The sequence below is a fragment of the Monodelphis domestica genome, chromosome 1, assembly GCF_027887165.1.
Source record: "Monodelphis domestica isolate mMonDom1 chromosome 1, mMonDom1.pri, whole genome shotgun sequence".
Lineage (NCBI taxonomy): Eukaryota > Metazoa > Chordata > Mammalia > Didelphimorphia > Didelphidae > Monodelphis > Monodelphis domestica.
This window is the reverse complement of record NC_077227.1, coordinates 565,804,275-565,817,662: the sequence shown is the minus strand read 5'-3', so window position 1 is coordinate 565,817,662 and position 13,388 is coordinate 565,804,275. Positions and strand designations below refer to the sequence as shown.

The 13,388-nt window shown below is 33.4% G+C and overlaps 1 protein-coding gene across 1 annotated transcript in view; it reads right to left on the bottom strand.

Moving 5' to 3' along the window:
* AGPAT5 (1-acylglycerol-3-phosphate O-acyltransferase 5) overlaps positions 1-12,441 on the bottom strand; it is a 64,558-nt gene extending 52,117 nt beyond the window's left edge. The window contains exons 1-2 of the mRNA XM_001381542.4: positions 11,573-12,441; positions 319-388 (exon numbers count right to left, since the gene is read on the bottom strand). Coding sequence (XP_001381579.1) covers positions 319-388; positions 11,573-11,794 — 292 coding nt within the window. The 5' untranslated portion in view covers positions 11,795-12,441. The remainder of the gene's footprint in view (positions 1-318; positions 389-11,572) is intronic.
* Positions 12,442-13,388: the final 947 nt, after the last annotated feature.

Sequence of the window (13,388 nt, the reverse complement as noted above, 5' to 3'; positions counted from 1 at the left end):
TCCAAAACATATTTAATCAAACAAGTTTTTATAGCTTCCTGAAATGCCTTTGGGGTAATACGTGTTAACGTGATTTAACATACTACATCTATATCTACAACAGGAAGGGGGAAATGAGATTTTTTTTTAAATTTTGATTTTTCAAAAATATACACACAAATACATGCACGCACGTGCACACACACACACTCTGGTATATCTACACTCAAGATACATGTTTTGTAATAGTTCATTGAAAAGACTAAAGATGGTAGACTTATTTTTATAATTCATGTACCTTAAAAAAACAACTGGGTTGCAGACAAACAAAATACAAACCTGTGCACTGATGATTTGATAAGTATATTATATTTTCTTTATGTTTTGGCAAATCTCCATATAGTTTTACCTAAAAGATAAAACAAATACAAGAAAAAAATTATTTTCTGGTGTTGCACAGTTTTAAAAAATTAACATTCACCACTTTAACCCACAAAATTAGGTATACTAAAAAATTATTAACAAAGGCACATGTGTGTATATATATATATATATCATGAATAGAAATATATACAAAGAACAACAATCAAATGGTTTAAATTTAGGAGCCCCCCAGAGCCCACACAAGGACAAGTGGTACTAATAAATAAGAAAAAAGTATAAAGTTGAAATAATGATCAAAATTAGTTGTTTCTACTGTGATCTCTTCATATAATAGATGTTGTTCAGAATCAGTTCATTTAGGTCAGGAAAAATCTTGGTTTTTATAATACTTCCTACACTAGTAGTGCTATGAGTTAATGGATCAATTGCTTAATCTCTTATTGGATTAATTTAATTTCCTCACAAATGAAACTGGAATGAATACCATAATTAGTACCTATCTCACAGGGTTAAGGACCAAAGATGCAGAATTTTGCAAATCTTTTAATTATTACTTAATTTCTAGTTGTTATTATTTCCACTATACTACTTAAGGGGAGGAGAGAAAAAAAAACAAACATGAAAAGAATCACCTGTAGCAATGATGGTGAACCTTTTAGAGACCAAGGGCCCAAACTGCAATCCTCAAGCCATATGTGAACTCCTCCCACCCCACCTTATTCCAGACAGGAGGGGGAGTAAGCACTCCCATTAGGCTGTTGGGTGGGGGTAGGGATGGGTGAATAATGAGAGAAATGTCCTCAGGCATGAGTGGAGAGGGGGAGAGGAATAGCCCCTTGGAGCACACATACCATAGGTTCACCAACACAAACCAATAGGAATAACCAATGTAAATCTGTTAAACATTACACAAACTAAGGTGATATATTAATACAAATGAAAATTCATTCATGGGAACTAGATAGTATGACTTTTTAAAATGTTTAATTTTTAATCAAATTTAAGAAACTTATCTCTCTCAAAACCTTCAAAACTAATCTTCCATTTATATCAAATTAATACTTCTAATGCTACTTGGAATCAAGAATATTTTTATTATAAAGCATATACATATTTCTTACATCAGAGTAACTCAAAATAAATAAAATATATATGTACATATAAAAACTTACTGTTCAATGAAAAAGTATTTATTAATTATACTTATGCTCTATAACCAGCTATCAATTACTCTAGGACTAAATATATAAAACATGGATTATCCAGAACTGTGATGGTCCTTTTTCTCCATTCGGTCATTTCATTAGCCTTTCCACGAATGAGTCAAAAGAAGTCCACCTGTTAATATTAATTACTGTTGTAATTTTATAGGCACTGTTTTCTAAAACTATAAACAAGCAAGCAATAATCAAAACTTACTATTTTGAATCTTCCAGTGCCTAGTACTAAGTATAGAGCAAAAATACAACAAACAATTACCCAAACTATGCTTTTACTTTTAACATATTCTAAGAAAAAATATGTAAATATAGGCTTACAATCTACAAAATGAGGCATTGATTACATATATTAAAAACAAAAAGACTTTTTTTCTCCACCTTTCCAAAAATTGAATTTCCTACACTCACTGCACAAAGTTATAGGATTAAAAATAAGTATACTTGGGGAAAGAAAAGAGAGAGGGAGAAAGGGAGGGAGAAATAGTGAGGAAGAGAGAGAGAAAGAGAAAAAGACAGAAAGAGAAAGCATGCAATAAAGTGCAGAAACGGCAAACCAAGACACTTTTGGTATACTTATTGCTTAATTTTCTAGAGAAGCTATTCAGATTTAAACTTTTGGGTCTAATTAATATATACACATATCTATTTAACAAGAGCATCAAGTACTCTCAAATAAGCAAGCACAAAGTTTCATTAAAACCATTCGAGCATTTCCCAAGTAGATATTAAAACTATATAAAGACACAAAATCTACCCAACTCCTGTCTGGAAGAAAAAGAATGAGTAGGGTTTTTGGGGGTGGGATGGGAGTGGGGGTGAGTAGCAATGTGAAATTCAGTGGAACAATAACTTCTGTCTATCTTAAATGGAAGCTAATGGAATAGTTACATCTCCCAATGATTGCTAATTTTAAAATAAATAATAATATATAATAAGATAATAATAAGATAAAATAGAACATCCAGTCCCCCTCATTTTATAAGAGAAGAAACTGTGGAGCAAAGGGATTAAGTGATTTGGTCAAAGATGTTCAAGTAATTAAGTGAAGCTTATATATTGGTCCCTAATCCAGAATCCACTATTTTTTTTCTCTACATATATTTTAAAGTTGTATGACTCCAATGACCTGCCTCATATTTTTCCTACAAATATAACCCTTTCCTTGTGATAGAACCTCAAAACTGTCCAACAAAACCCTTTGATAGAACAAATTATAAAATCCAACTTGCAAAGCATGCTAAACAAGTTTGTGGGTTTCATCTTGACAAAAGCCAATATTCCATGGAGTAAAAAAAAATTTTTTTAAGTATAGGTTTCAATTATTTAATTAAGAAAAGCTCATGAATTATATTATCAGTTGCCACTCTTAATAAAATCCCCTTAATCAAGCCTTTTTCTCCATATTCCTCAAAATGTATATATGTTTGGACTTTTACAGAAGTGTTTTGGAAGTATTATGAAATAAAGGAGGGTAGCCAAACCAAACAGGTTCATACATGAGTAAAAATACTCATGAAGTAATTTTACCAGGGAGTCTCCCAAAAGATATCTGTGACTGATTATACTTTCTCTTCCTTGAGGTAACTATTTGTCAATTACTTTCAAAAGCACTCTTAACAGAAATAAGGTGTGGGAACAATGGTTTTGTTATGATGTAAAAGAAAAAAAATCTGAAAAATACCAAAAGAAAGCTAGAGGTTACAAATTGAAAACTTTCATTCCTAGTAATAATACTATTCCCATTAAATGGAATCATTAAATCTCACAAAGAAATTTATGACAAAGAAGAAAGCAAACACAACAGGTAATAAAAAAGTTTATAAAATCAAAGAAAATATGCACTTTTCAGAATCATCATTTGGCTAATGTTTCCAAGATTATAAAACCATATAGATTTTTAAAAATTCAAATACATACATAAAAATTAATAAATTAAATAAAAACTAAAAATAAAACACACATTAAATTCCCCCTATATTTTATTTTAAATTTCTAATATTTCTATACTTTTCATAGGCTCAATAGAATCGCCATGTTTTTGTCAATGTTGATGGGAATTTTAAAGTCATTTCAAAAGGGAAGTTACTAGACATTTTAATACTCAATGGAAAACTATAAACTCCAAGTTAGTAGAAATATTAGTGAATAACCATGGTAGTAGAACCTTTTAAAATTATTTTTCACAGTCCAATGAACACTACATTCACATCTATGTAGATAATGCAAACAAATTAAACATGTATATATTTTTTATTTTTATTTTTATTTTTTTTACAGAAAACCCAGGTGGATCCCTGGGGTTTCAAGAAATCATGAGAGCATGCCGCTTTCATGTTTTTGGTGAAGGATTTTAAAAAATGTTACTATTCAATTTAGTAAGAGTTAGTTTTTCCCTCAACTTATTTAAAAGAAGGGCCTTAAAAAGAAATCTACAAAAAACACTTGGCAATTTTATTATTACTATGATGAATAATTATCATTCCCTGTCAAGAATAAGAAGTTTGATTCTACATTACTTATGACCTAACAATGAGTTTACCCACTCAGTACATATAAAATCACCATATTCTATTAGATCAGTTATGTCCTATTTAAGAGTCACTCTGCTAAATGAGATGTAAATAAAAGCCTATAAATTTGCTGCTATAAAACTTTGTCATTCTCCTCCAAATTAAATAATCGCACAACCTTTGTAGGAGAGCAAAAGAAGAAATTGTTTTCCAGTAGATCCAGAATACTAAATGCAAAAAATGTTCTTTTCATCAAAGTAATTTAGCTGAAGATATCAAATAAAATTCATAATGAATATGGTAACAGGGCTTACACAAAGGGTTATAAATTCTCTCTAGATATGAAAACCTTGAACGTAGTTTCCCTAAGAAGTTGAAACTGTTTCAGCTTTGAACCACTGTGTCAACTTCCCTAAAAAGATTCATAGAAACAATAACATAGATTTTTCTGTTTTCTTTGCTCCCTTGATACAGGTAAATGCTTAAAGTCTGTTCTGTATTTAAGGTGTAACATTAAAGCACTTCAATTTGTTTTTATATAAATCTTAGTTTAAAAAATATGAAATCATTTGTCATATAGGAGAAGCATGGTAGAAAATTGTAAAAGAAAATTACCATAGAGAACCATTGATTCGTTACATGAATGAAACCACAGCATAGAAAAATCACACTAAACATTTTCTATATTTTAATGTGAGATATAAAAAGCTGTTAAGTAGTGGGAAAGCATTAGATATGGATAAAGAATACCTGGGTTTGAATCTCAGCTGTGTTATTTACTACCTGGTAGATAAGTTATTTAAACTCTTTAGGCCTCAGTTTCCTTATCTGTAAGATTGTGGGAAGAGGGAGAATACTTCTTGAAATCCCGTCTCCTACAGAACATCTTTCAAATACTTTTTATTTTCAATAATAATTTTATCATTTACATTAATCTTGAAAAAATATGACTCAATAGGATCTTCTTAGTTGAATTTAAGTTCTTTTATGTTCCCTTTTAAGTTGTTGAAGTCAAAATGTAAGATATGAAACTGAAATATAACAAAAAACTGAAAATTGAAGATAAAGTTAAAATGTTATGTTTTTTTTTCCTTTTCTCTGTGAGTTAAAAGAGTATAAATTGATAGAACTGGGAAGGAAATGGAATAAAATTAAATAATCAAGAATATTTGTTAAAAGCACAGAACATGAACTTCATGTTCTTTTCTTCATCTTAAATAGTCTATAAGAAATAAATGCAGATATTACATACATAACAAGTCATTTTCTTTGTCTGAAAATTAAAACACTACATAAAAGTAACCATAACTATTTCAATAGTTTGAATTTTATGTTAAAAAATATTTGGGAGGCTACTTTGAGAGACAAGAGAGAACATGGCCCTAATGAATACAGAGTCTGACTGAGTCAAGAAAACTAAGTCCTGCCTCTGATAACATACTAGTTATATGTTCCTGGAAAAGTCACTTAATTGGTGCCCCTAAGGAGAAAGAAAAAAATATGTATCAAATACCTACCTAATTATATTCCAGGCACTAGGCTAAATAATTTACAAACATTATCTAATCTGATCCTCACAACTGTGAAATAGGTGATATTGTGATCTCCATTTTATAAATGGGGAAGCTAAGGCAATCAAGATGTTAAATGATTTACCCATGGTTACACAGCTACCTAAGTGTCTAAGACCAGATTTCAACTAAACTCTAAGACTAGTTTATTCATATGTATGAACAGAGCAAGTTCCTAGCTAAGAGTTTTTCACATCTATGAAACTTACAATATGACCTAAGAAAACAAAATGGAAATTATCCCATGCCTTCAAAGGAATTTGCCTTTCTTTTTTAAAAAATTTGTTTAAACCTGCCTTTTCATTTCTAGAGAAAGAATGAAAACAAAGATAAATACAAAGAATATTAAAAGTAATTTTTCTTAGGGAGAGATCAGGAAAGATGTCCTATAGGTGACAGCATTCAAGTTGAGCCTTTAAGCTTAAAAACAGGTCAAGAAATCAAATTGCTCCCCAAAAGACAAATGGTAAAGGGATATGAATATGCAATTTTCAGATGAAGAAATCAAAACTATCAATAATCATATGAAAAAGTGTTCTAAATCCCTCCTGATTAGAGAAATGCAAATCAAAACAACTCTGTGTTCTACTTTATACCTCACAGAGTGGCCAATATGACAGTCGTAAAGGAAAATAATAAACATTGGAGGGGATGTGACAAAATTGGGACACTAATGCACTGGTGGTGGAATTGTGAATTGATCCAACTATTCTGGAAGGCAATTTGAAATCATGCCCAAAGATCTTTAAAAGAATACATGCCCTTTGATCCAGCAATACTACTACTGGGTTTGTATCCCAAAGAGATTTTAAAAAATGGGAAAGGATCTGTTTGTACAAAGATATTTATAACTGTTTTTTGTGGTGGCAAAAAAATTGGAAAATAAGGGGATGTCCCTCAGTTGGGGAATAGCTGAATAAAGTGTGGTATATGATGAAGAAATATTATTGTGCTATAAGAACAGATTACTATAAGAACTAGAAAGAGCTACATGAACTGATGTGGAGTAAAATAATCAGAACCAAGAGAAAATTACACACAGTAACTGCAGCATTGTGGGATGATCAAATGTAAATGACTTTGCTACCAATAGCAATGCAATGATCGGGGCAATCCTGAGAGACTTATGAAAAAGAATGCTATCCACATCAAGAGAAAGAACTGTGGGAGTAGAAATGCAAAATAAAAATATATGATTCATCATTTGTTTATATGGGTAGGATTTGGAGTTTTGGTTTTAAAAGATTATTACAAAAATGAATTATATGGAAAAATAGGTCAAGAATATTTGGTGACAAGAAGAAGATCACTATTGCTTTAAAAATGAATAAAATGGAATTTCTTAAAAGTTAAAAAATAGTTGAGGGAAGGAAAAAGGAATTAAAATTTTAAATTTCATAACAGGATCATTAAAAAACTACCCATGGAAAGGAAAAATGAATTATTTAAGTAATACATTCTTTTTCTCTTCCATTTAAGGTATTTGAAGAAAAGATTCATTCAAGATAGACTAAGAATAGAGGATAGAAATGAAAAACTTGAAATACTGTTAGAGAGGTACCTCTTTGACAGAGATCTCAGTCTTAGAAAGTAACCTCTGGAAACTGCAAATTTCCCTCCCACATTCCCCTTATTTTGCAGAACACAATCAGGAAATGGCTTTTTGCCAAAATAATGTTAGTTATGAGGGAATCCAGGTCTATATTTGGATCTAAATGACCTTATTTTGCAATTTAAAAAAAAGTTAATTAATGGCAATCACTTCTACAAATGTGAACTAAATTGGTGTAGAAAAATAATAAAGAAAAATTAATTATAAAATTAATAATATAAATTATTAAATATTATTTATTATTATTATATTATTCATAAAAATTATTAAATAAATAAATAATTAATAATATAAAAATTAATAATAAAGAAAAAAAATAATAAAGAATAAATTCAGCATGTTAGTGTGTGGAATTATGTGCCAACTGATATGCATTACATTACTAAACAAGGATTATCCCTGGAATAGTAGGGGACAAGAAATCATAGAAGATAAATCCAAAGTCCTCTGACTCTCATGGTATTTTGTTTTTTTTAATTATTATATAATTTTTTAACTATGCCATAGAGTCACCTATTTTATAATCCCTGATTGAACTTGTAAAAAGCATGTCAGCCTTTTATGGGGAGCTGGGTGGCACAATACTGTTGTGAGCATTGGCCTCTAGCAGGAAGATCCAACTGTGAATCCTGCCTCCAACACCTCCTAACTGTGTGACCCTGGGCAAATTAATAAATTTCTGCCTGCCTCAGTTTCTTCATCTGTAAAATGGGGACTAATAACAACAATAATAGTAGCAGATGAGATATTTACAAAGTGCTTGGGAAAGTGCCTGGCACGTGACAGAAACTTCATAAATGTTAGGTATTATTAATCTACTTCACATGGATTCATTCACCATTTCAAACTAAAATAAGGTCATTATTCTCCTAATATATATAACCACTCACTAATACAAGAAAACTATTACAGTTTTTCAAAGAAAAGGACTGTCTATTTTTGTTATTTGTATCCATAAAACTCAGCACTGTGTTTGGTATATATTAAGAATTATTTTTGTGATTTTTCATTCATTTATTCTCTAACATATTAGCTATGAGACCAGGGATAAGTCACTAACCATCTCTACCATAACATGAGACTTAAATGTTCTTGAACTGTATGTGTAAAATCTATACAAATTGCTTGCCTTCTCAAGGAGAAGGGGACAGGAAAGAGGGAATTTGAAACTTAACATTTTGAAAAATTAATGCTAAAATTTTTTATTTACAATTAGGAAAAAATTAAATGAAAATAAAATGTAAAAAATATTCTTGAAATAAATACTTAACCTCAAAAGGCTGGTATGAAAACATTTGATATCAGTTTACATTTACAAATGAAGGTATTATAGTATTAATAAAGCACTATAGCAGTGCAAAATGGTATATAAAGTTAGGCAATTTCACAAATTATTCTTTTAGAATGATATTTTAGTGGTGGGCATAAAGCATCTAAAAATAGGAACTGAAATGAAAGTTCTTTAGTAAAATATTATACAAATATAAGGCACTACAGTTGTTATGCTAGTCATTTACCTATCCTATCCACCATAAATAAGGCTTATAAGTTTTCAGTTGTTTTGCCAAAAGAGGTAATAAATGTTGTACAAAATCACATTTCCAATCCTGTTAGCAATATGGACATTAAAAGATCTAGAATACTTTAAACTATACAGCAAATCTTGACATTTCAAAATACTTAATAGGGAAGGAAGTTGAGAAGATGAAAATAAGCTTAAATAAGTGGGAGAAAGAATTATAAGTTTTTATGTAATTATGACTTTTAGTTATGAATGATAACTAAAATGAAGTTAAAATAAGTCCTAGTAAGGGTTAGTAATGTACTAAATTTCTTTCACAATCTTTTTATTCTGGATCTATAATTTTGTTAGTGTGGGAGCTCCTCATGAAGAAATTCCCTTTACAAATGCAGATTTGAAACTATTCTAGAATTTATTAAGTTAAGTGACTTGCCCAGGGTAAGAAAAACCATTATATATCAATAGGGACTTGAATCAGAGTCTACCTGACTTTTCTTCTTTCAAATGTATGTACTTTATTGAACTGAATAATCTGATCTTTTACAATATAGACTTTTAATTAGCACTTATCTAAATAAAATTTAAACACTGTTATGGTTAAATCACCAAAGTATTTTCCTCAGGAATATAGAACTTGGGGGGGGGGGGGTTACTAGGAAAATTAATATATAACAAATTGGATCTCAATTCAAAAGTATTCTAAAATTTTTACAGATTTTTTATTACTTCTTGGAATTCTATCAAAACTACACCTAAAATGTTCACAAATTCTGATTTAGATACAAATAAGTGAGGTTTTGCTGTACTATTTCTTGTAAGACTGTTAATATGGCTATTTAATAATTACGTTAAAGCAACTCCAAAATAGAACTCTTCAAAATAGTGAACATAAGGGTAAATAAAAGTTTTACACTTTTAAAACTACCTTAAGTAAAAATATTTAAGGGATATGACAAGAATACAGAAGATAATTAATCATTTAAAAATGTTTTTTTTATTCAACTAGAAACATGACTGGCTACTATGTGGCAAAGTTATCTGACAATCTTTATCTACTATAGTAAAGCCATACTTTAGTCTAGAGAATCCTAAGGTTAGAATAAGTGGTGCATGAACTGAAATATAAAGGCATGTTTTAAAGGGCCATTTAAGCACAATTTTTAATAAGATCTATTTTTAAAGTCATTTAATAGAACAGCCTGAAACAATGCTTCTCTTCTTTGCCTTAGACTTAACTATTTGGTTAGACATAGGTTAGCTTCCATTGGTTTCTATTTCTCTTTCTTCCTCATAACCCCCTTCCCCCCATCAAACTTTTTGACCCAGCTTTAGCAAAACTTTAAAGGAAATTAGCAATTTCACTTCATTTCATCAGTAATTGAATAGAAAGGGCTTTTCTCAAAGTGAAAACAAAAAAACTAGGCAAAGTAGTCAACATGAGAACTCTAATCCACATTTCACCACTTCCTTTTAGATATAAACTACTTCAGTCAGTAAAATGATTTAAAATAATTTTCCAGCTACATACTGAAGACTAACCAATATATGCAGCATTTAAAATTAAAAATCTAAAATCTCCATACTATATAAATCTCAAAAAAAAGTAGTATTAAATAAAGACTGCCTCTATGTTTCAAAATATAAAAATTGGGGAGAAAAAATCAGAACTTTTTTGTATAAAAACACTGCAGCTGATGATAACACGTGTAACCCTGATCAGATCGATTGTTAGCACCAGGAGGAGAAAGGGAAGGGAGGATGAGAGGGAGACAAGTTCGAGCATAAAACTTAGGAAAACTTGAGCGAAAATTTGTTATTACGTGCAATTGGTAAAATATAAATAAATACATAGAAGCTGAAATTGAAGTTAAGGTTCCCAATGCATCTTAGTGCTTCACCCTATCTATTCTATAGCTGGGTATGTATTTGTATTTTAACTGTGATATGAAGGTTATAGATGACCATTCTGTGATTAGTTGTTTTAATCACATAACTATCAAAAGATTGGCCAAATAAGAAACTAATTCCTTCATCCATAGATCACTAATACTGGAGAAGAATCCAGGTTTTTGTTTTTAAAAGTTGAAAAAGATAACGAATTCATTTTACAGACCACTTTTGGCAGTACTCACCTAACTATGACAAAATGTCAGAATTTACATATATCATTTATATTTACAAGGACTTATATTCACAAGGTTCTACTAAAAAGCTCTTAACATTTTGTGGGAGTGAGGAAAATAATTTCTTGCGTTACCCATTTTATAAGTAAGACAAACAGAAGCACCTCCTTTCTCCTAACCTGTGGCGAGCACTTTCACCTAGGTAGCAAAACAGTGGGACTTCCTTAAGGTACCCCTAGAGTCTCTGGACAGGTTATATAGAACTGGGACTTCTGTTGAGAATATTTTCTAACCTTAAAGTATGATCTATGTCTGCTAAATTTTGGTTCCAGGACTGGAGGAGGTACTTATCCTGGGCCAGTCGGGCCAAAAGCATCAAAAAGGATAGAGTGTGAGATAGAAGGGACCTTTTCCAACATCTTCACGGAGAAACTAGGGCCCAGAAATTACAATCGTTCCACATTACTGGTCCAGCCTCTGTCGCCAACACGTGTAAGATCAGTAGTCAACCTCTTGCCCCTCTCAGTTCTGGGTCAGCCAGAGGCCCAAAGAAGGGTGGGTGGAGGGTGGATTGGAGTTAAATTGGAGCAGAAAAGTGGGCACTAGGAACAGGAGGGGGGGCAGAAGGACGAGGAAGGGACGGGTGCTCACCTGGACGCCAGTGTAGTTTTCGAAGAAGAAGAGCACCATGCTCTGGTAGATGGTGTAGAAACGATCATCCACCTCCCGGTAAAGGCGTGTTCCGGGTAGGAAGAAGGAGAAAAGACGCCAGCCCAGCCACGCCAGTATATAAGTGGGGGCCGTACCCAGCATGACAGCAGCTGGGAGGACATAGCGCATGGAGTACGTGTGGAGCACCAGGGACAGCAGCATCTTCCTGCTCCGTCTCTCGCTCTCTCGCGGCACTGCGACCCGGCCTCCTGCTGCTGCCTCTCTTTCTTCTCTTCCTCCACGCGGTCAAGGGATCCCCGGGCCAGAAGGAGAACTCCTGGCTACAAGCTTCCCGGTTCCCTTCTGCCCGCTCCCGAGCAGCAAGCAGCGGAGCCCCCCGCCGCCGCCACAGCCTCCTTCTCCTTCGCTACCTCTACTACTAACTTTACCTCTACCAGTAATTCTACCGCTAACACTATCCCTATCAATACCACCACCTCTACCACCGCCGCCGGGGCCGCAGCCCCTCAGCCGCACGGGCCACCCCGTTGGCCAGCAGGCAGATTATTCTATGATTAGGAGCTCCGCTCCCACGACTCTCTCTGCTTCGCAACGGACTAAGACACGGACGCTTACAGCAGTGAGGGCACCGCGACCCTGGCCCACGCTGCAAAAGCCTGCGGCTCCAGTTACCTCAGGATTTATGCTTCATGACCCTCTTCTGACACCATACTGCCAAACCTGAGCGTAGGAGGGGGGAGGGGCAATCCGGACAACAAGGTGGACTCTGATTGGCGGAGCCTGGGCCGCTGGTTGGAGGGCAACAGACTGTGCACTGTGTACTATACCTCTCATGGCTTCAGATGGCCAGACAGCGCATGCGTTGGGCCGGCTGGTAAGCCCTACTGCTAGTCTGAGGGAATTTTCTGCTTTGGCTAAGCAGCAGTGGAGATGAAAAAGCGAAGACTAGAATGAATTTGGGTGTAGACCGGGTCTAAAAAGAAGCAATCTAGGAAGCTAGAAAGAGAAAAGAAAAAGCTATTGGGAAAGGAGAAGGTATACCGGGGGAATTATTTCTTCTGGGTTACCAGCTTTCCTGTTACTTTTGATGACTCCAGGTTCTGTCGCGGGACTGAAGTATCTTTGGCCAGCGAGAATTTATTCCTGTCATTGTGCTTCTACTCAGTGCAGAGCTTTGTATGGACTGCTGAGGGTGATGCAAAATTTAGATAAGATTGATACAGCCTTTCAATTTAGTAGCAAGGATGATACACCTGCCCGTGGGTAGGTATGTAATAAGTGTGAGAGGTACAAAAATGTGCTTTTTGGAGTCTGAGGGAAAGGATTCTTATAGAAGGTGGAAGTCACTGAAGACATGCTGAAATAGCATTTGAGTTGGACTTTTAAAGGTAGCGAACTCAAATAAGCAAAGGCTATCATTCCAGGCCTAGAGAACAGAGATGACAAAAACACAAGAGATGAAGTACAACGTGTAGGGAATTTAAGGAATTTTTATAGACTTAATTCTTCTCTAATATTAGCAATACATTGATGAGGGATACTGTACTTGTAATTTGCAGTTGTTTGTAAACTTTCCTGTTTTGCTGAAGCATAGATTATAGAGGATAATATGAGAGAATGCTAGAAAAGCAGGGTGGCACCAGACAAAGAAATTTGACCTTTAATCAGATAATTGTAGAAGCTACTGAACATTATTGAATTTGGGTGACTAATGTGACCACGAGATATTATCCTGGAAACTGTGAAGGGTAGATTGGAGAAAAAAGTGGAAGAAGCAGAAAGACTTTGAAAACAG